Below are 21366 nucleotides of genomic sequence, written 5' to 3'. Positions count from 1 at the left end.
TACAATTGTCATTTTATAAATCACAGAGCAAGGATAAACAAAACCCCTGTCTCCCCTCTCCTCCCCCTCATAAATATCTACTACACTATCTAGAAAATTGAAATCAAATTACTACAGAATACTACATAGAAAAATCAAGCTAACAGAATATTTCCGTCACACATGGCAGGGATAGTGTTGGGGAGCATAACTAGGGCAACTACCCTCTGGCCAGAGAGAGCCCTAAGCCAGCTGGAAGCTAAAGATGCACAGCTTGGGCTTTGCAGTCCCCAGTCATGTCTAAATACCAGCTGTAGCAGGAAACATATTAGAGAATGACATGGGGACAAATTTTTCCCCATTCCCGCAGCAACTCATTTTCCCATCCAGTTCTTTTCCTATCCCTGCCCCATTCCTGCAGCTCCATCCTCATCTGCACAAGCCTCAAACACTTTAAAATCATAAGTGTTCGAGGCTTGTGCAGTTAAGTAAGAGCTTACAAGAATGGGGCAGGGACAAGGAGAGTGACAAAACTCGCAAGGATGGGGAAATTGAGTCCCTGCAGGTACGGGGAAAAATTTGTCCCTGTGTCATTCTCTAATACATATTTCAAATCTGATATATTCTAATCACAAAATAGAAAATAAAATTATTTTTTCTACCTTTTATTGTATTGTCATTTTTTTTTCTTGTTTTCAGGGACTGGTCTTTGTTTTCTTTTGTCTTCACTTGCCAGGGTTTCCTGACCTTTTGACATTTCTTCTTTCTCCATGCTCACCATCCATCTTCTATCTATGTGTATTTATTCCCTGTGTTCAGCGTCTCTCTTCTCTGTCTCCTATATTTCCCTTTCTAGTATTTCCCCTGTGTCGATCTCCCTGCCTTCATCATATCTCCGTTCTATGACCCCCCCTCCCACTGTTTACAGTATCACTCCTCTATATCCTTCCTGTCCAGCATCTTCCTTCTGCGTTCTTATTCTCCCCCATATCTAGCCATCTTCTCTGTGTCCGTATACCCTCCTATGTCTAGCATTATCCCTCTGTGTCCATGCCCACCATCTCCCCTCTTTATATCTCCCTGTGTCCAGCTTCTCCCCTCTCTTACACCCTTATACCAATGTCTCTCTCACACTCTCTTTTTCCTCCCTCCCTCCACTATGTTCAATATTTCACTCACTCTTCCTTCATTCCCTTGGTTCAGCTTTTCTCTTTCTCTTTCCTTCTCTCCCTTCTCTCTCGTCTTCCCTGCCGGTCCTGCACCTTTCTCCCTTCCCTCTAGCCCCCTTCCCATGGGTCCAACACTTCTATCATCTTCCTTCAGTGCCCAGATATTGGTCTGGCACCTCTCTACTCCACCCACCCACCACATGGGCCCAGAACCTGTTTCCCTTCTCCCCCTGATCCTCAGACTAGATCATTTAGCTCCATTCCAAACCAGATCCGGTAACTGTACCCCCCCTCCAGCCCCAGACCAGATCCAGTAACTGTTACCCTTCCCTTCAGCAGCCCAAACAAACTGCTCCCAAACCCCTCCCTCCAGCTCCACTCCACCCACCACATGGGCCAAGCACCTGTGTCCCTTCCCCCCTATCCCCAAACCAGATCTAGTAACTGTCACCCTTCCCTTTAACTCCAGACCAGATTCAGTTCCAGTTTTGCCAGAAGTTACATTGGCAGGAGAAACTTGGCTGCAGGAAGCTTCCAACTGGCTGGTAGGCCTGCCCTGGGAGGCGGGAAGGGGTTGACCCAGGAGAGCTGTGGGTTGTGTATGTGGGTTTTTTGTTGTTGGTGTTGCTGCCACTGGCGATTGGGGAGAGAGATAGAGGAGGGTGCGAGGGCTGTTGGAGGAGGGCTGCTGGCCTCATGATGAGGGGGGCTGCTGCTGCAGCTGCACCCATGATCGCTGACCGGGTGGGAAGGAAGGCAACTTGTGGCAGATCTTTTACTGCAGGGACAAGGCCATTCACTGCTCTATGGAGTGGTAAATGGCCTTGACCCCGTACCTGCAGCAACCAGTCGATTTCTTCCCCCATTCCTGTGGGTTACCCGCGGGAAACAGTCACTGTGTCATTCTCTAGTTGTGAGACAGAGAAGCCACCAAACAGGAATATGTCATCAAATGGAATCTTTATTAGGTCTGGCCAGTGTTTTGGCACCTAAGTGCCTTTTTCAAGCCAATTGGCTTTAGCACACTTGATGGTAATATAATATGTAAAATGGAATTTTTAATAAAATGTTGTGCAGTACGATTGTGTAAACAGTTATCCGAGAAGAACGCCAAAACGCAGAGCAAAACGCCTGCCAGAGTGTTTGATGTTTTACCATCGCATGTGCTGAAGGCAAATGGATGACTCTTGAAATAGACACTTGGGAGCTGAAACACTGACCTTGTTGAGTCCAGACCTAATAAAGATTCAATTTGATGGCATATTCTGGGTTGGTGGCTTCAATGCCTCACAAATTTTGCATATGTAAGTAGAAACTAATATATGACATAAAACCAGGTCAGAAACTTTGCCCTGCCTGTAAGACTGCATTAAATGTAAAGCTGGAAGCAATATTATCTGCATCATCTCAGTCTGATGAAGACTTTGTAGTAGATGAAGTGATAAACAGCAGCTTATCAATTGAGATTTCACCACTTAAAAGAAAAATCAGTAGTAGAGAAGTCTGGATATGTGAAAAGAAGATTGCAAAGTTACAAAATGAAATTGGAAATCAAAACTGCATGTTGCATGGGTGTAAATTTGCAAAATTGTGCTGACTTCTAGTACTTCTAGAACAGGGGTGCACACACTTTTGGGCTTGCGAGCTACTTTTAAAATGACCAAGTCAAAATGATCTATCAACAATAAAATTAAAAAAACAACACAAAGCACACTGTACGCTGAGAAAATGTTAATTATCATTCCTATTCCGGGATTTTTTCAAAGAAGTCAAGGCAGATGACTCTATGCACTGTCACCTCAGTAACAACCATACAAAAATAGACAAATATACCCCCCTTCCTTTTTATTAAAACAAAATAGCAGTTTTTAGCACAGGGAGCTGCGCTGAATGCCCCGCGCTTCTCTCGACACTCATAGGCTCCCTGCGCTAAAAACAGCTATTGTGGTTTAGTAAAAGGGGAGCCATAGTGCAAAATATAGACGGCAGAAATAAATTCAGACACATTTTGATCACTAAATTGAAAATAAAATCATTTTTCCTACCTTGTTTGGTGATTTCATGAGTCTCTGGTTGCACTTTCTTCTTCTGATTGTGCATCCAATCTTTTTTCCCTTCTTTCAGCCTTTATGCTTCCTCTCCTCCAGACCTCATTCCCTCCCCCGACTTTTTCTTCCTCTCTCCCTGCCCTTTCTTTCTCCCTGCCTCCCTTTCTTTTTTTTCTGTTTCCCTTCTTTCCTTCTGTCTCCCTGCCTGCCCCCTTTCTTTCTTTCTTTCTCCCTACCCTCCACCAAGCCACTGCTACCACCATCGGGGAACAGGCTCCCAAGCTGCCACCGCCTCCGCACCAAGCTCTCTCTGCTTCCCTGCGTTGGGCCGACCAGCATTCCTCTCCCCGACGTCAATTCTGCCGTCGGAGAGGAAGTTCCGCCCAGCCAGACAGCGATTGGCTGGCCTGAACTTCTTCTCTGACAGCAGAATCGACGTCGGGGAGAGGAAGGCTGATCGGCCCGGTAGATCGCCAAGGCAAAGTGAGTCTGATTGACTCACTTTGCCCCTGGCGATCTACCGGTTGATCGCGATCGACCTATTGGGCACCCCTGTTCTAGAAGAACTGAAAGACAAGATAAAGAATGCAGTCACAAAGAAAAGATTCAACTTTTAATCTTGGCCCCAAGAAGTTGGACTATCAAAGCAACAGCAGCAGAGTTTGGTGTTTCAGAAAGAATTGTAAAACATTCTTAGAAGCTATTGGCAGAAAAGGGAATTTTGGCACTTTCAGCCAATTGATAAGGAAGGAAGCTATCAGCAGAAGTTGTCAGCAGAATACAGAATTTTTTTTGATGATGATGAATTCAGCAGACTGGGTACTGGAAAGAAGGATAATATGCCTGTGAGAATTTCAGGAATGAAGACATACAAGCAGAATGGTTGCTGCTTTGAAATTTACAGGATATAGATCTGCTACCAGGAATCAAAATGGAGCAGATTTTGGATTCTCAAAATTTTGTGATCTCTGACCAAAGTGGAGCGTGACAGTTGGATCAACAGGAATGCATGCCATTTGTGTTTGTGCACTTCATTATATGCTTAGTGGATGAGAATTACAAGGAACTACTTGGTAAAACGGTTCGCAGCCTGGAATCCAAGGAATGCATGCTTCATCGCTGTGAAGAGTGCCTTGGACTAGAGAGTTGCGCGGGGACAGAAATCCCACCCGTCCCCACCAAAATCCCACCTGTCCCTGTGAGGAATCCCCTCCGTCCCCGCCCATCCCTATAAACTTCAGAAATAATTATTTCATTTAATTATGCTACTGAATTAAAGGCTCTGGTAGAGACCCATTTACAAATAAGCAAAGACACTTTATTAATTTGGAAATATTAATTGGGAAGAATACATACTTTGTAAACGGGTTTTTACCAGAGCCTCTAATGTAAATATAAAATATAAATACTCAGCTGATGAGAACCCCCAAGCTGTCAGCTGAGGACTTCCTTTGCAGTTTGCTGGGGGTTCCTTTTGCAGTAGCGTCCCTGAGTCACAGATGCTGGCACCTCAGTGGCTCATGGATGTTGCCAGCAACTGCTATGCTTGGTGGAGGGGAGTTCTGGCCGTCTCTAGAGGAGGTCCTCTGCTGGCGGTGCTTGGGGATCCCCACCAGTCACAGCAAGAGTCAACAAGTACTTCAACATTAGAAATAAAAACAGAAATGCACTTCCTTTTCTTTTGAACACAATACAAAGACATCTGCTATATACATTTCCCAAAGCTAACATATTTTAGTCAATAAATTCTGTTTTTTACCTTTGTTGTCTGGGGACTTATTTTTCCATAAAGTTGGTCCCAGTTTCTTTTTTCTGCTTTCCCATATTCTGTAAATTCTTCTGTTGCTGTACATTGGTTCCTCCTACCATGCCCAACATTTCTTTTTCTATCACTCCTCTCCAGCACCATGCCACATCTCTCCCTCCATTCCCTTCACCAATATGTCCAACATTCCTCCCTCTTGCATCCATTTCAATCTGTCCCACTGTTCCCTTTCCACCACAGTATTTCTCCCTCTCATCTGTACCTCACTCCCTCCTTATGACCAAAAATTCTCCTTTCTTCCATTCCCCGTGTACACAACCATCTCTTTCCTTCCCTTCCTCTCTCCCAAGTTCATGCCTTCTATGTCCAAAAACGCATTCCCTCCCCCACCTCAGCATCTCTTTCCCTCCCTTCCTCTCTCCCAAGTTCATGCCTTGTATCCAAAAATGCACTCCCTCCCCCCCTTTTGTGTTCCGTGTTTGTCTCCAGCCCTCATCTGCAAGCAAATTACCTTAGCAACTTTCTCAGCCAAATGGAGCTCGAGCCACGAGGCTCGTCTTCTATTTCCTGCCTGCCCTGCCGCAGCACACAGAGCTGACCGGAAGTTTCCCCCGAAGTCAGCGCTGACGTCGGAGGGACAGCTTTGCTTAAGCCCTCCCTCCGACATCAGCGCTGACATGGGGGAAAACTTCCGGTCGGCTATGTGTGCTGCGGCAGGGCAGGTAGGAAAAAGAAGACGAGCTTCACGGCTCGAGTTGTATCAAACCCCACAGGATCCCTGCGACCCTAGGGGGCATCCCCATGGGATCCCCGTGACCCAAAGGGGGAACCCACGGGATCCCCATCGTCCCCGTTCCCGGCAGCTCTCTACCCTGGACCAGAAGGGATGGAATCTGCAATTGCCAGCTATTTTGAAGATAGTGATCCAGAAGATCTGATTGAGTACAAGAAATGGGTTCATACTAATTGGGATACCTTGGAAATTTAGGGGCTCACAATCGAAACTGAAATATGTCTAAAAACCTGCCCAAGTCAGCACTTGGACGAGCTAAAAGACAGGTCATCCAAGTGCTGATAATTGAAACGGCTTTTTAGATGCATCCAGGGACTTTTAAGGCCTCTGAATGCCGCTGTTCAACCAGAGCTGAGAGACACCGTGTTTACTGACCCCGTTGCACCCCCATAAAGTTCAGAATAAAAATGTACATACCTTCCTCTGGAAACATCAGCACCTGCTATAGGAAGCCTATTAGAACTGCACAGAGGTGGCTTAAGTAATCTGGGGGTTGGGCCACTCTTAACCATACATCAATGGTGGAAAATATGAGCCCACCAAAACACCCACAAACCGTATGTACTGCCATATAGATGCCACCTGCAGTCATAAGAGCTATTGGGGTTATAGACAGATGGATATAGTGGGTTTTGGGAGGCTTACCATGACCTATAAGGGAGTTGTGGTGAGATGTTTATGTGGCACCCTTTTTGTGAAGTTCACAGCAGTCCCCGGTAAGGTGCCCCACTGCTATGTTGCAATTTCTGGGTGGTCAGTCAATCACAATGTTGGCCCCTCCCACGTTCAAAAGATCTTGTTCTGGACATTTCAGACTTGGATGAATTTTTGATCGAGAATGTGGTATAAAGATAGACTTGGTGGTGGTCTGGATGATCATGTTCAGATAGATGATGTTTGAAAAAAAAAGCACTTCCTTTTAAAATATTTCCTTCTTAAGTTGTGTGTATCTGTTGTTTGACAATTTCAGTTTGGGGCAGATGGGTTATTCCATGTCAAGTGATCAAGGGCTCCCTATGTGACCATCACGGATTTTGATAAAACTTTATGCACAAAGTCCCACATGTATCAAACGAACTTTGGTAAAGTTTTAGTTTCGCCTGTGGAATATTCGTGGAGATATAGCCATTTGTTTGACCCCCATACTGCAATGACATACAGTACGACAGTGACATTCTGACAACTTTGAGACACAATATCTCACGAGCTATGTTTCCAAAAAAACTGAAACTTAGCTACCCTGCATAACTTTTGGAGCTCTATTCAGTGCTACCAATAATAATTTTTGTCGAGCACTGAGTGAATGGCTGAATTACAGTAAACTTGGCCGAAAAAATTAGTGCTCCAAAAAAAGTCAAAGTTTGACATTACTTAGCTCCCACAATAATTGAGTAATAAATGCGAAGTTTGGCGCATAATGTCTCAGTACAACGTTGTTTTCAAAAGTACAATTTCAACCTCCAAGCTTTTTCCATTAGTTTACAAATTAAGTGTAAAGTTGCTAATTTGTGTAAAAAGGCCAAAAATAGGGTATTTTCAGCCTGCTTTTACAGAAAAATACCTTTCAGAAACTCTTTCAAATCAGTCTCATTAGAAAGAGCATATTTCAAACCCCCTAGAAAAGTGGGCTTCATTTTTCAATGCAGGTTAACAATGCCCGAAAAAGGGGGACAATGTTGGGAGATGTCACCATGGCAACGGCCTACATTTCAACTTACAATTATGTCACTTTTCACACTGTTTTTCCCTGTTTATTTTTACTCAAGCTTTGGGTACAATTATAGTGTTCTTAATTAATGATTATTCCTAACTAGAAATTGAGGTGATAATTTTGTTGCATGCAGATCACAAATTACAACTTGTTTTCTTTTTCAGATCCACATTATTATTAATTCAGTTTAAAATGGATACCAACGAATCGATGCCAACAAAGTGGACTTCACTTCGGCTTGGGAACCATATAAGATACCCAATTTAGGCTTGGGAACCTAGGATAAGACACCCTAATCATTGGCTTTGGAACCAGAAAGATACCAACAAAAGGCTTTGGAACCTTGACAAAGAAACCAAATGCGAGGCTTGGGAACCTGGACGAAGTGGCCCACCCGTGGCTGGTATTGCACAGCTATCTGGCGTGACCCCTATGGCGATGGGGTTGCCAGTTCAAACTCTTAAACTGGTAGTGACAATGTCACCATGGACCAACGCAATAGAGTAGTAGTAATACTACGTCAATACAAAACTGTAACTTTAAAAATGACAGAACTATATTGAAATAGAGGTTGTTGCCGTGGCAACGTCTCCTAACTTTGTCCCACTTTTTCAGCCATTGTTAACGTGCGTTGAAAAATGAAGTCCACTTTTCTAGGGGGTTTGAAATATGCTCTTTCTAATGAGACTGATTTGAAAGAGTTTCTAAAAGGTATTTTTCTGTAAAAGCAGGCTGAAAATACCCTATTTTTGGCCTTTTTACACAAATTAGCAACTTTACACTTAATTTGTAAATTAATGGAAAGAGCTTGGAGGTTGAAATTGTACTTTTGAAAACAACATTGTACTGAGACATTATGCGCCAAATTTCGCATTTATTACTCAATTATTGTGGGAGCTAAGTAATGTCAAACTTTGACTTTTTTTGGAGCACTAATTTTTTCGGCCAAGTTTACTGTAATTCAGCCATTCACTCAGTGCTCGACAAAAATTATTATTGGTAGCACTGAATAGAGCTCCAAAAGTTGTGCAGGGTAGCTAAGTTTCAGTTTTTTTGGAAACATAGCTCGTGAGATATTGTGTCTCAAAGTTGTCAGAATGTCATCGTCGTACTGTATCTCATTGTGGAATGGGGTCAAACAAATGGCTATATCTCCACAAATATTCCACAGGCAAAACTAAAACTTTACCAAAGTTCGTTTGAGACATGGTGGACTCTGCATATGAAGTTTCATCAAAATCCGTGATGGTCATGTAGGGCACTTTCCAAGAATCTGATCTTGACATGGAATGACCCAGATAGATGGCTGCTGGGTAAGTTAATGAGATGAGATACTGTGCTGTCCTTTTCTCATGGCTTTTGTAGATGGGCTGGAAGATCAGCAACAGGAGTTGCATGCAATCCATGTAATTAGTTGTGATGAGGATTTCTTTTTCTTTTTCTGCAGACCCCAGGGGTCCATGCACTGAGTTTGGGAGCCAGTGGTTAATGATTTATCCATCAGTGACAATGAAGTACATTAAAAATGTACAAATCGGTTTGTAATGTTTAATATGAAATATTAATCCTTCTTGACATGTGGTGCTGTGCTTTGAGAAGAAAAACTGTTAGCGCTGCTTTTCTCAGAATTGTACCTTTCCTTATTTGTAAGACGTGAAGTCATGATTTTTTTTTTTAACTATGATCTATTGCTATAATATTACCTTCATTTTAATTTTTCTTTTCTCCTTTCATACAGGCATATGCATCTGGATGTGATATTGTGATTTTAGGAAGTGATTTTGAAAGACTACAAATAATTCCTGGAGCTATACATGGAAATATTCAGGTGGGATGTGTGGACTGTTCGCTACAGCAGGGCAGGGTAAGTAGGAATACTTTGTGTTGTCATACCAAATGTAAATAGGCAGAATTATTAATTGATTCCAATACTTGTATGTACAGTCAAACCTCAGTTTACGAGTGCTGTGGTTTGCGAGTGTTTTGCAAGACGAGCAAAACATTTGCAAAATGTACGCCCTGGAAACTGAGCTTGACTCGATTTACGAGCGCTACCCCTCCGCCACGATCTGGCATCCCCCACTCACCCGCCCAAACACATTTGCTTACCCCCATCTGGCACTGGCACCAGCACCAACGCACAGGACATCCCTGTGCCGGTGCCCAAAGATCTTCCCTTTTCCTTGTGCAGAGAGCAAGAACTGGAAGGCCTTGAGCATGCGCAGATGCTCAAGGCCCAGCACAAGGAAGAGAGAAGATCTCCACGTTTTTAGAGAAAGGGATTATAGCCCCAAAATGGAAAAATTCGACTATTCGCCCAATACCCAAAGATGTAAAAGGGAATCTGAATGATCCCAATAATTTCTGTCGAATAGCAAAAATACCATTTATAGCAAAAATGATGGAAAAAATAGTTTTTAATCAAGTTTCTGAATTTGTCGAGAAAACTGGAGCATTACACCCTCACCAAACAGGATTTCAACAACATTGTTCAACTGAACAGTCTTTAATTGGTCTGACATCTTCTGACCTATATTTCTGGGATCAGCATCAATCAGTTCTCCTCATATCCTTAGACTTATCATCAGCTTTCGACACTATCAATCACCATCTTCTCTTAAGAAACTAAGATCGTTGGGAATTTCGGAAGTCGTTTTCCAGTAGTTTCAGTCATATTTTTATGAACGATCATCTAAGGCAACATTCAATAACTCCTCTACAAGTATAACCTCGACAAGTTTTGGGATCCCGCAAGGATCAATTTTATCTCCGCTATTGTTTAACATATTTTTGGCGCCGCTGCTAACCCTTAGTCAGTCAATTGGGTTTATACCATTTGCTTACGCGGATGATGTACAACTTTTGCATCCTATAAATACTAGCGCAGACGGAGAAATTACAGCAATTAATGAGAAACTATCCAAAATATCTAAATGGTTACATGACAATTAAGTTGGCCCTTAATACATCTAAAACAGAGACTATGCTTTTCCCATGTAGAGAGGGGCAGGAATTAGGAGCCAATATAACCATAAACACAACGACACTTAAGGTAGTTACTAAGGTGAAGATACTCAGTCATACTAGACCGAAAGCTTAGTTACCATGATATAATTAGCTCACTAGTAAGAACTTGCTTCTATAGACTGATTAATCAGATCACTATCCGCTTTTCTTGACGAATCATCATTGAATATTCTAATACATTCATTTATTATATCTAAAATTGACTATTGTAATGCCCTATATAAGGGTTCTACCTTAAAAGAAACACGTAGACTCCAAATCCTTCAAAATACGAAAAGAAAAACATTTGATCATGTAACTCCACTCTTAAAGGAAAATCATTGGTTGCTTGTAAAAAACCGAATCATATTTAAAATAGCATTACTTACATAGCTTTGGCGGTATATGGAGGTATATAAGAAATAAATTATTATTATTATTATTATTACATAAAAAATATTAGCAAACAAACTCCTGCATTTTTAGAAAGATTTCTAATACCATATATTCCTGCAAAATCTTTAAGATCAGAAGAAAAATCTTTGCTAGTAATCCCCTCATTTTCTGTTACAGCCCCACAAATTTGGAATTCGCTTCCATACAACATAAGAGAAGAAAAAGTACTTAATAAATTTAAAAGTCTCCTAAAAAGTTGGCTGTTTAAGGACGCTTTTAACTGATTCATTTAAATTTTATAATCTTATATTGGACAAGGAGCATTGTTAAGTAAAAATTAAGTTCCCCAACCTGCTGTTTCTTTTATCCATCCCCGTTTTATTTGTTTTGGAATTGTATTTAATCCACTTTTTTTTTTTTTTTTGCAGTCTGTTATAATTAGTCTTTTTTTATTTTTTTTAATAATTCTTTATTGATTTTATTTTATTTATTATTTTTTTTTTTAATCTTTATTCCTTTTTATTTCTTTCAACAAGTGTACAATATTATTACAATTAATTCACATGACTCACTTGACATTCTTAAACAATATTATTATACATGTTTTAATACCCCCCATCCACCTCCCATCCCTTCCCATATCAACAAAATATTTCGTCCAAACTTATACATACTTATACATCCCTCTTTCATAATACAATTAATCTTACATTAAATCTGTCCCTCCCCCCACCCTTTCTTCCTCAAACTCTTTATTCATTTTATTATACAAAGTAATGCACAACAATATATATCTCATCATAGTACATATATCCCCTTATATTTCATAACAACATATTTCCAATAAATTTATCCTCTTTCCTTTTCTATTCATACCTATATACCATGTTTCTTATATCCATTAATCAGTTGAAATATACCGCTAGCTAACTAAATTATCTTATCCCCCCCACCCCACCCCATTTTTATAAATTATCCTTTAAGGAAAAAGAATAAATCTTAATCATTATAATAATAAATTAATGGCCTCCACACCTCTTGAAACCTTTTAAAATACCCCCTTTGTACTGCAAGAAATCTTTCCATCTTGTACATATGACAAACTGAGTTCCACCAGAAACTACAATTCAGTCTAGAACAGTCTTTCCAATTAGTTGTTATTTGCTGAATTCCCACACCAGTAAGAATCATCAATAATTTATTGTTTGCTGCAGATATTTGGCATTTGGCCCTCATACACATTCCAAAAACCACTGTGTCATAGGATAATGCCACATGACTCTCCATCAATATGTTGACTTGATCCCAGATTGATATCCAAAATGCCTGAATATATGGACAATAAAATAAAAGATGGTCTAAAGTTCCAACTTCAATTTTACAATGCCAGCATCTATTAGACTTAGAGCAATCTAATTTTTGTAATCTAGTAGGGGTCCAGAATGCTCTATGCAACAAAAAGAACCATGTTTGCCTAATAGATGCTGACATCGTACCTTTAATTCTCCAAGACCAAATACGTGGCCATTGAGATGCATTAATCTGATGCTTAATCTCAATGCTCCAAATATCTCTTAATCCATTTTTAGGCTTCTTATTCAAATAATTAGATATAATTTTATACCACTTTGCGGCCTGATGACCCAGAAAATCTGCCTGGAAACATAAGAATTCTAAGCTGTAATGATCATTTAAAGATTTCCATTCAGGGAACCCCACCTGAATAGCCTGCTTCAATTGCAACCACTTAAAACTTTGTTTTTTATTCAGACCATATTTATGTTGCAATTGTGAAAATTCAAGCATCTTACCATTATCAATTATTTCCGTTAATGATCTTATACCTGCTTTAATCCAATCTTTCCAGACAACCTTAAACCCGCCTATTTGTATCTTGGAGTTTACCCAAATAGTCTGTTGTTTCGATTTTAAAATAGAATCAGTAGTTAATTTGTCTATAAACCTTAATGTTTTCCAAGTATCCATTAATACTCTATTGTCCCTACGTATTCTAGGCACTTTTATACCAAGCAAAAGATCAAGCCTAAGTGGAAAGATAAGTGATCTCTCCATCTTTAACCACTCTGGTAATTGTTCCAAAAGCTCTGGGAGGACCCAATACATACCTTGGCGCATGATATAGGCTTGATGATACCTATAAAAATTGGGAAAATTTACCCCACCCTCCTCAATTGGTCTTTGCAAAGACACTAAAGCCACTCTTGCAATTTTTCCCAGCCAAATAAATTTAACCAGAATACTATTTAATTTTTTATAGAAAGACCCCTGAAAAAACACTGGTATCATTCCCAATTGATAGCAAACCACAGGCAAAATCATCATTTTAACAGTTTGAACTCTTCCCCACCAGGACAAATGTAAAGGATTCCATTGCTCACACATCTCTGTTACTTTTTGTAATAAAATTTTTTGATTTATCATCAAGTGTACAAAATTTGCAACACAATAACATAGATTTAATCACTTGTACATCTTAACGTTATATCTTATAATTGCAAATATAACCCTCCCTCTCCCATCCTGAAATCCCTCTAGTAATGTTCTTTTTCATATAATAGAAATCCTCCCCCACCCCACCCTTATCTTACATATTAAATATAGAAATATTAGAAAAATGGCATCAATCATGACAAAAGGACGTTAATGGTTCCCAAATTTTAATGAAGTTTTTATAATTTCCATTTTGCACCGCTATTGATCTTTCCATTTTGTATATGTGACATACCGAATTCCACCAAAATTTAAAATTAAGCCTACTATGGTCTTTCCAGTTATTAATAATATGTTGAATGGCTACTCCAGTCAAAATCAATAAAAGTTTGTTATTACACATTGATATCTGACTCTTTTTTCTCATAGACATACCAAAAAGTACAGTGTCATAAGTTAATGCTACGTGATTTTCTAATAAACAATTTACTTGATCCCACATTGAATTCCAAAAGGCTAAGATATGGGGACAATAAAACAAAAGATGATCTAAAGTTCCCATATCCAGATTACAATGCCAGCATCTATTAGACAAAGAGCTATTTAACTTTTGCAATCTAACTGGGGTCCAAAAAGCTCTATGTAACAAGAAAAAACAAGTTTGTTTCATAGATGCTGACATTGTACATCTCATTCTCCAAGACCAAATTTGTGACCATTGAGATGCTGAAATATCATGCTTAATCTCAATGCTCCAAATATCCCTAAGAGTATTTTTAGGCTTTTTTTTTAACCAATTCACTAATAGTTTTATACCAGAAAGTCCGCCTGAAAACATAAAAATTCTATGCTAGGTTGAGTATTCAAATTTTTCCATTCAGGGAACCCTGCCTGAATGGCCTGCTTCAATTGCAACCAACGAAAATATTGTGATTTGTGAAGCCCAAATTTATGTTGCAATTGTGTAAAATCCAGCAGCTTACCATTAGTAATTACATCATTTAAAGTTCTGATGCCTGCAATTATCCAATGTTTCCAGACGATCTTGAAACCGCCAATTTGAATCTTGGAGTTTAGCCATATGGATTGATTCGTTGAATTATTAATAGTAATTGCTGTTAAATTACTGACAAATCGTAATGTTTTCCAAGTATCCATTAGAATTCTATTTTCTTTGTATAATCTGGGCATCTTGATACTGAGCACATGAGAAAGATGTAAAGGAAACATGAGTCACCATTCCAAATATAACCAATCAGGAGTATACTCAATGAGATCTGGGAGGACCCAATACATACCTTGACGTAAAATATAGGCTTGATGGCACCTATAAAAGTTTGGAAAATTTACCCCGCCCTCCCTAATTGGTCTTTGCAAAGATGCTATAGCAATTCTAGGAGTTTTACCAAGCCAAATAAATTTTATAATAATCGAGTTCAACTTTTTATAAAAAGATCCATGAAAAAATACTGGTATCATACCCATTTGATAGCAAACTACAGGTAAAATCATCATTTTAACCGTTTGGACTCTCCCCCACCAAGATAAATGTAATGGATTCCAATGCTCACATAGTTCCGTAACCTTTTTTAAGAGCCTTTTTTCATTTTCTTTTACAGTCTCATCTACTGTATTTTTAATCCATATTCCTAAATATTTTAAACCATCTTCCTTCCAAACGAAAGAAAAAGACTCAAACATACTTTTTAAACAATGCACTTGAGTGGAAGAAGTTCAGACTAATTCCAATTTATTTTATAACCTGAAAATTTACCGAATTTGTCTATCAAATCTAACAAACAAGGAATGGAGGAAACAGGATTTCTCAAATATAATAAAATATCGTCTGCATAAGCTGAAAATTTATATTCCCAGTTATTACGAAGAATACCCTGTATCTCCTTTGCTTGATTAATAGCCAACAATAAGGGTTCTAATACTATATCAAAAAGCAAAGGAGATAGTGGACAACCTTGTCTAACTCCCCTATGTAAATGAAAACGATCTGACATTTTATTATTGATATATAATCTTGCCATAGGGGAGCTATACAAAGTCTGAACCATTTGAATAAATCCTGAACCTATACCAAACCATTATACATGAAATCCCATTCCACTCTATCAAATGCTTTTATAATTAGTCTTTATTATACTGTTTGTTGGATTTCTTTTTATTTCTTTTATTTTAACTTAATTTGCAACTAATGTAAATCGCATTGGATTTGGATTTTGCAATTATATCAAATGTTTTGAATAAACTTGAAACTTGGAGAAGGTGCTTTAATACGTGTTTCCCCCGTGGTCCATGCTTGGTTGAACAAGAAACAAACAATGAAGGTGACCAATTGATGCTCAATCTCTTTTACTGTATTAGACTCAACACGATCGTGTTTCAGCCCTAAAAGGGGCCTGCCTCAGGAATCTTGTTGTTAAAACGCAATGAATAAGATGTATAGATTCATATACTCCTATTTTTCATTGAGTTGACAGTAAACCTTGGAAAACACCTCTTTTTGTAAAGACAGCATATGCTGCTAACTGTACCAAAGTGTGTGTTCATGGTGTGCTTTCAAATCTACCTCGAAAGAATGCTGGGGAGCATCTTTGCACCAGGCTTCTTTGGATGATGTCACCCATATGTGAGTGTTTCATCCTGTCCTTGGGGAATACCTCCTACAGGTGAGTAACTTTACTATATGGATCATATTTTTAAACTGTGTATGGTTGTTTATTAAATACTTGATAACCTGCAAAGGCTTAAAAAGGTCTCAGCGGGTTAAAATAAAGTCATTATAAAAATAGGAAAGAACAAGACCAATCATACAAGATAGATAGATAGATAGTAAACTGCTTTGGATATAGATTTTTTTTTTTTTATAAACATCTAAATTTCAGTTTTCCAAATGTTCATGTGTTTACTTTTTTCTTCATTTTGACCTCCATTTTGGTTGTTTTTTTTTTTTTGTAGATTGCAGCTTCCTATGGAAATGTGATTTGTATCTTTGAGGGCGTAAACTCTTTGAAACAAAAGAACATTCATTCGCATGTAAGTAATTTAATTATCTGTCTTTTTTGTTGCTATTCTTATGTTGATCATTTAGACAAATTTTATTAGTTGATTGCATATTGCCTGGTGTTAATGATTAAAAGATGTTATGATATATAGATGGAAATTTTTCTTTCTACGATTAAGGGCAAGCAGTGGCTTCCCCCATGTCTTTCTCAACAACAGATTATGGACTTTTCCTCCAGGAAATTGTTCAAATCTTTCTTAAAACCAGGTAGGCTATCCGCTCTTACTATAACCTCTGGCAATGCGTTATAGAACTTAACTATTCTGAATAAAAAAAAAAAATTTCCTCCTATTGGTTTTAAAAGTATTTCCCTGTAACTTCATTGAGTGTTTCCCTTTAACTTTGAGTGTCATGGGAAAATCGCTACTGTGGCTTTGTAAAAGGGGCCCTTACTGAGCGAACTCCATAGTCACCTAGACTAGTGTTTCACAACTTCTTCAAGCCAAGTACCCCCTAAGTCCTAACAAATACCAACCGAGTACCCCAGCCCAAGCACCGCCCCTGACTCCACCCCCATTATAATAGTACCAATTGTAATGAAATTTCTTCTATTCATTTTTCATGTACACACAATATAATCTTATTAATTCATAATGGTAACCACAAAATTAAAAAACCCCACAAAACACACTACGCAGAGAAAATGTTAATTATCATTTATATTTGTTTTATTTTTCGAAGAGGTCAAGGCAGATGACTTTAAAATATGTAATGTCACCTCAGTAAGAACTATAGAAAAATAGACAAATATAGTGCAAAATATAGACAGCAAATTATAAAGTCTCAAAACTGACACATTTTGATCACTAAATTGAAAATAAAATCATTTTTTCTACCTTTAGTTGTCTGGTGATTTAATTAGTTTCTGGTTGGACTTTCTTCTGACTGTGCATCCAACATTTCTTTCTTTTTGCCTCCTGCATGCTTCCTCTCCTCCGGACCTCATTCCCTTCCCTAACCAACATCTCTTTCTGTCCCTCCATGAGTCCAACTTTTCTTCCTCTCTCCTCCACCCCTATTGGCAACATGTCTCCCTCTCTTTCCCTCCTCTGTTATAATCTTCCTCAGGGTCTCTCCTCCTCTGTCTCTTCTGTCTGCACCTCCCATAGTCTTTCTCTTTCTCTCTCCTTCTCTTTCTCTCCTTCCTTCCTTCCCCAGTATCTTTCCACCTCTCTGCCGTCTCTTTCTCCCCTCTATTCACCCCCAAGTCCAACATCTGCCCCTCTTCTGCTTCCCCTTTGTTTCCTTCTGCTAACATTTTGAGTCCTCCCACCTTTGTTCTAGGTCCTCTTTGTCTTCCCCCTCCCCAGGGCCTGGCCTCTCTCGCTCCTCGGTTCATGGTGTTTCCCTTCTCTACCCCTCTCTAGTCCAGCATCTGCCCTGTTTTCCCCCTCCCTTTTGGTTCAAGTTTAATTTCCCGCTCCTCCTCAAGGTCCTTTTCTGTCTGTCTCACTCTCTCTCTCTCTCCCTCCACCCCGTGTCCAGATCCAGTGTCTCTATGGCAACCCCCATCCTGCCAGGGCCCTCGCAACGCAATGGGCACTGCTTTAGCCCGACGGGTCGTGTTCTGCGCTGTGAATCCCACTTGTCGAGGACTAAGCTTTAAAGCTAACTACGGCAACCTACAGATGATTGCCGGTGCTGTAGCATACCTAGCAGGCTGTCGTTGGCCTCCGCAGCACATTCCATAGAAACATAGAAACATAGAAACAGACGGCAGATAAGGGCCCACGGCCCATCTAGTCTGCCCACCTTAATGTCCCTCCCCTACCTTTGCCCTGTGAATAGATCCCATGTGCCGATCCCATTTGGCCTTAAAATCAGGCACGCTGCTGGCCTCAATCACCTGTAGTGGAAGACTATTCCAGCGATCAACCACTCTTTCGGTGAAAAAGAATTTCCTGGTGTCACCTCGTAGTTTCCCGCCCCTGATTTTCAACGGATGCCCTCTTGTTGTCGTGGGACCCTTGAAAAAGAAGATATCTTCCTCCGCCTCGATGCGGCCCGTAAGATACTTGAACGTCTCGATCATGTCCCCCCTCTCTCTGCGCTCCTCGAGCGAGTATAGCTGTAATTTGTCAAGCCGTTTTTCGTATGGTAGATCCTTGAGTCCCGAGACCATCCGGGTGGCCATTCTTTGCACCGACTCCAGTCTCAGCACATCCTTGCGATAATGCGGCCTCCAGAATTGCACACAGTATTCCAGGTGGGGCCTCACCATGGATCTATACAATGGCATAATGACTTCCGCCTTACGACTGACGAAACCCCTTCGTATGCAGCCCATGATTTGTCTTGCCTTGGACGAAGCCTGCTCCACTTGATTGGCAGACTTCATGTCCTCACTGACGATTACCCCCAAGTCTCGTTCTGCTACCGTTTTTGCTAGGATCTCGCCATTAAGGGTATAAGACTTGCATGGATTCTGGCTGCCCAGGTGCATAACTTTGCATTTTTTGGCATTGAAGTTGAGTTGCCATGTCCTAGACCATCGCTCCAGTAGGAGTAGGTCGTGCATCATGTTGTCGGGCACTGAATCTTCGTCTGTTGTGCATTTGCCCACTACATTACTAAGTTTGGCGTCATCGGCGAATAATGTTATTTTACCTCGAAGCCCTTCTGCCAAGTCTCTTATAAAGATGTTGAATAGGATTGGGCCCAAGACTGAGCCCTGTGGTACTCCACTAATCACCTCCGTCATTTCGGAGGGGGTGCCGTTCACTACCACCCTTTGGAGCCTACCTCCAAGCCAGCTCCCAACCCATTTCGTCAATATGTTACCTAATCCTATAGAACTCATCTTGCTCAGTAACCTGCGGTGTGGTACGCTATCGAATGCTTTGCTAAAGTCCAGGTACACGATGTCCAGGGACTCCCCAATATCCAGCTTCCCCGTTACCCAGTCAAAGAAGCTGATCAGGTTGGATTGGCAGGATCTCCCCTTAGTAAATCCATGTTGTCGGGGATCCCGTAGATTCTCCTCATCCAGGATCTTATCTAATTGGTGTTTGATTAGAGTTTCCATTAGTTTGCTCACTATCGATGTTAGACTCACTGGTCTGTAGTTTGCTGTCTCCATCTTTGAGCCTTTCTTGTGGAGTGGAATGACGTTAGCCGTCCTCCAGTCCAACGGGACGCTGCCTGTACTAAGGGAGAGGTTGAAGAGCGCGGACAGTGGCTCCACCAAGACATCACTCAGCTCCCTAAGCACCCTGGGGTGCAGGTTGTCCGGCCCCATTGCTTTGTTAACCTTGAGCTTTGACAGCTCACCGTAGACACTGCTGGGCGTAAACTCAAAGTTACTAAACGGGTCAACTGAGCCAACCCTTGTCTGTAGCTGAGGGCCGAGCCCTGGCGCTTCTCGGGTGAAGACTGAGCAGAAGTATTCATTTAATAGTTGGGCTTTTTCCGAATCCTTTTCCACATAGTCTCCGTCTGGTTTCCTAAGACGTACAATCCCGCCTGAGTTTTTTCTTCTATCACTGATATACCTGAAGAAGAATTTATCTCCCTTCTGGATGTTCTTTGCTAGAGACTCCTCCATGAGGAATTTAGCCTCCCTGACTGCTGTTTTGACGGCTTTTGATTCCCTCTGCCATGGTCCCGCCCTTCCTCTGACATCATGGGTGGAACCGCGGCAGAGGGAACGTTCTGCGGAGGCCGACGGCAGCCTGCTAGGTACGCTACAGCTTCTGCGATCTTCTGCAGGCTGCCGTAATTAGCTTTAAAGGTGAGGCCGGGGGCGGGGGGGAAGCTGGAGGACACTAGAGAGAAGGGAGAAACATGCAGGCCTTCGTCAGATCGGGCAGCACTATGCAACGCTGGCGCTGTACCGCTTAGGTAACTCAGCCGTATAGACCCCAAAGCAGGTCCCTTGGTTGTGTGGGCGACACACCCTGAGGGAAGGAGACATAGCATAAGAGAAAGTGCCGGCATGGAACTTTTTTTTTCAAAATGTTACTTACTCCTGAGGGGGATGCATGTCATTGGAAAAAGACAGCCAGGCACTCACCTATATTAGCCGGGCAGAGCGCCTGGCTAAAAGACACTAGGGAGAACATTGACTTGCAGTTATATGTATAATATTGATTGACTTTTATGATGATTTACACAAAATATATGAGTATAAAATCAGCTACTCTGATATGGTTTTTTTAATATATTTTTTTTCTTTTTAGGGATATAATCAGTGGCAGAAGAGTAGCCAGTTTCTACTTGAATCCATTGCACATAATTTAACTTGGGATCCTACAGGTAAGGGAGTAGCATGGCCATTGACAGTGGTGAGTAAGGGATGGGGGGAGTAGACCGCCCCGGGCACCGTCTTTATGGGGATATTGGCACCTTGCCACTCTCCAATGCCACACTCATGCCCTCCCTTTCCACCAACCCTATATCTCTTTAAATCTTTGCCAGCGTGAGCAGCTTCTCCAGCCTGCTGCTCACACTAACCTGGCTCTCCTCTGAAATCACTTCTGGGTTGCAGGGCCAGGAAGTGACATCAGAGGGAAAGCAAATGCTGGCGCAAGCAGCAGGCAGGAGAAGCTGCTCAACTGGTGATGATTTTAACAAGATACAGGCGTGGGGGGTGCCTCCAATCCCGGGTGCCTCCTACATTTGCTATGTCACTAGCTGTTGATATTTTGTTCATTAATTTAAAATCCTTGGAATTCTTGGTGATCAATAAATTTTCAATTACATATTTTAACTACAGTAGAATCTCCCTACATTGACCACCTCCTTAAGTTGACCTAATTTTCATAGACTGGACATGCATCACATGTACTCAATGGAAGGCTGATTTCTATATATTGACCACCTCTTTAAGTTGTATCTCGACCACTCAGACTGTGGCAGTATTAATTTACCCTCTATAACTTGACCAGCTGAGTCCACTCCACACCAAGTTCTTTTTTCATGTTTTATTATTGTTTTTCACATGTTGCTGAAGATTCTTTCAGCGTGAAGGACT

General features: G+C 40.8%; 1 protein-coding gene across 2 annotated transcripts in view; it reads left to right on the top strand.

Moving 5' to 3' along the window:
- DMXL1 (Dmx like 1) overlaps window positions 1-21366 on the top strand; it is a 367266-nt gene that overhangs the window by 35123 nt on the left and 310777 nt on the right. For both annotated transcript variants that reach the window (XM_033929039.1, XM_033929038.1), the window contains exons 2-4: window positions 9204-9329; window positions 16289-16366; window positions 20573-20648. In XM_033929039.1, the coding sequence (XP_033784930.1) occupies window positions 9204-9329; window positions 16289-16366; window positions 20573-20648 (280 nt within the window). The remainder of the gene's footprint in view (window positions 1-9203; window positions 9330-16288; window positions 16367-20572; window positions 20649-21366) is intronic.

This window comes from Geotrypetes seraphini, chromosome 1 (assembly GCF_902459505.1).
Source record: "Geotrypetes seraphini chromosome 1, aGeoSer1.1, whole genome shotgun sequence".
Lineage (NCBI taxonomy): Eukaryota > Metazoa > Chordata > Amphibia > Gymnophiona > Dermophiidae > Geotrypetes > Geotrypetes seraphini.
Note: the sequence above shows the minus strand (reverse complement) of the source record. Positions and strands in the feature narration are given on the sequence as shown.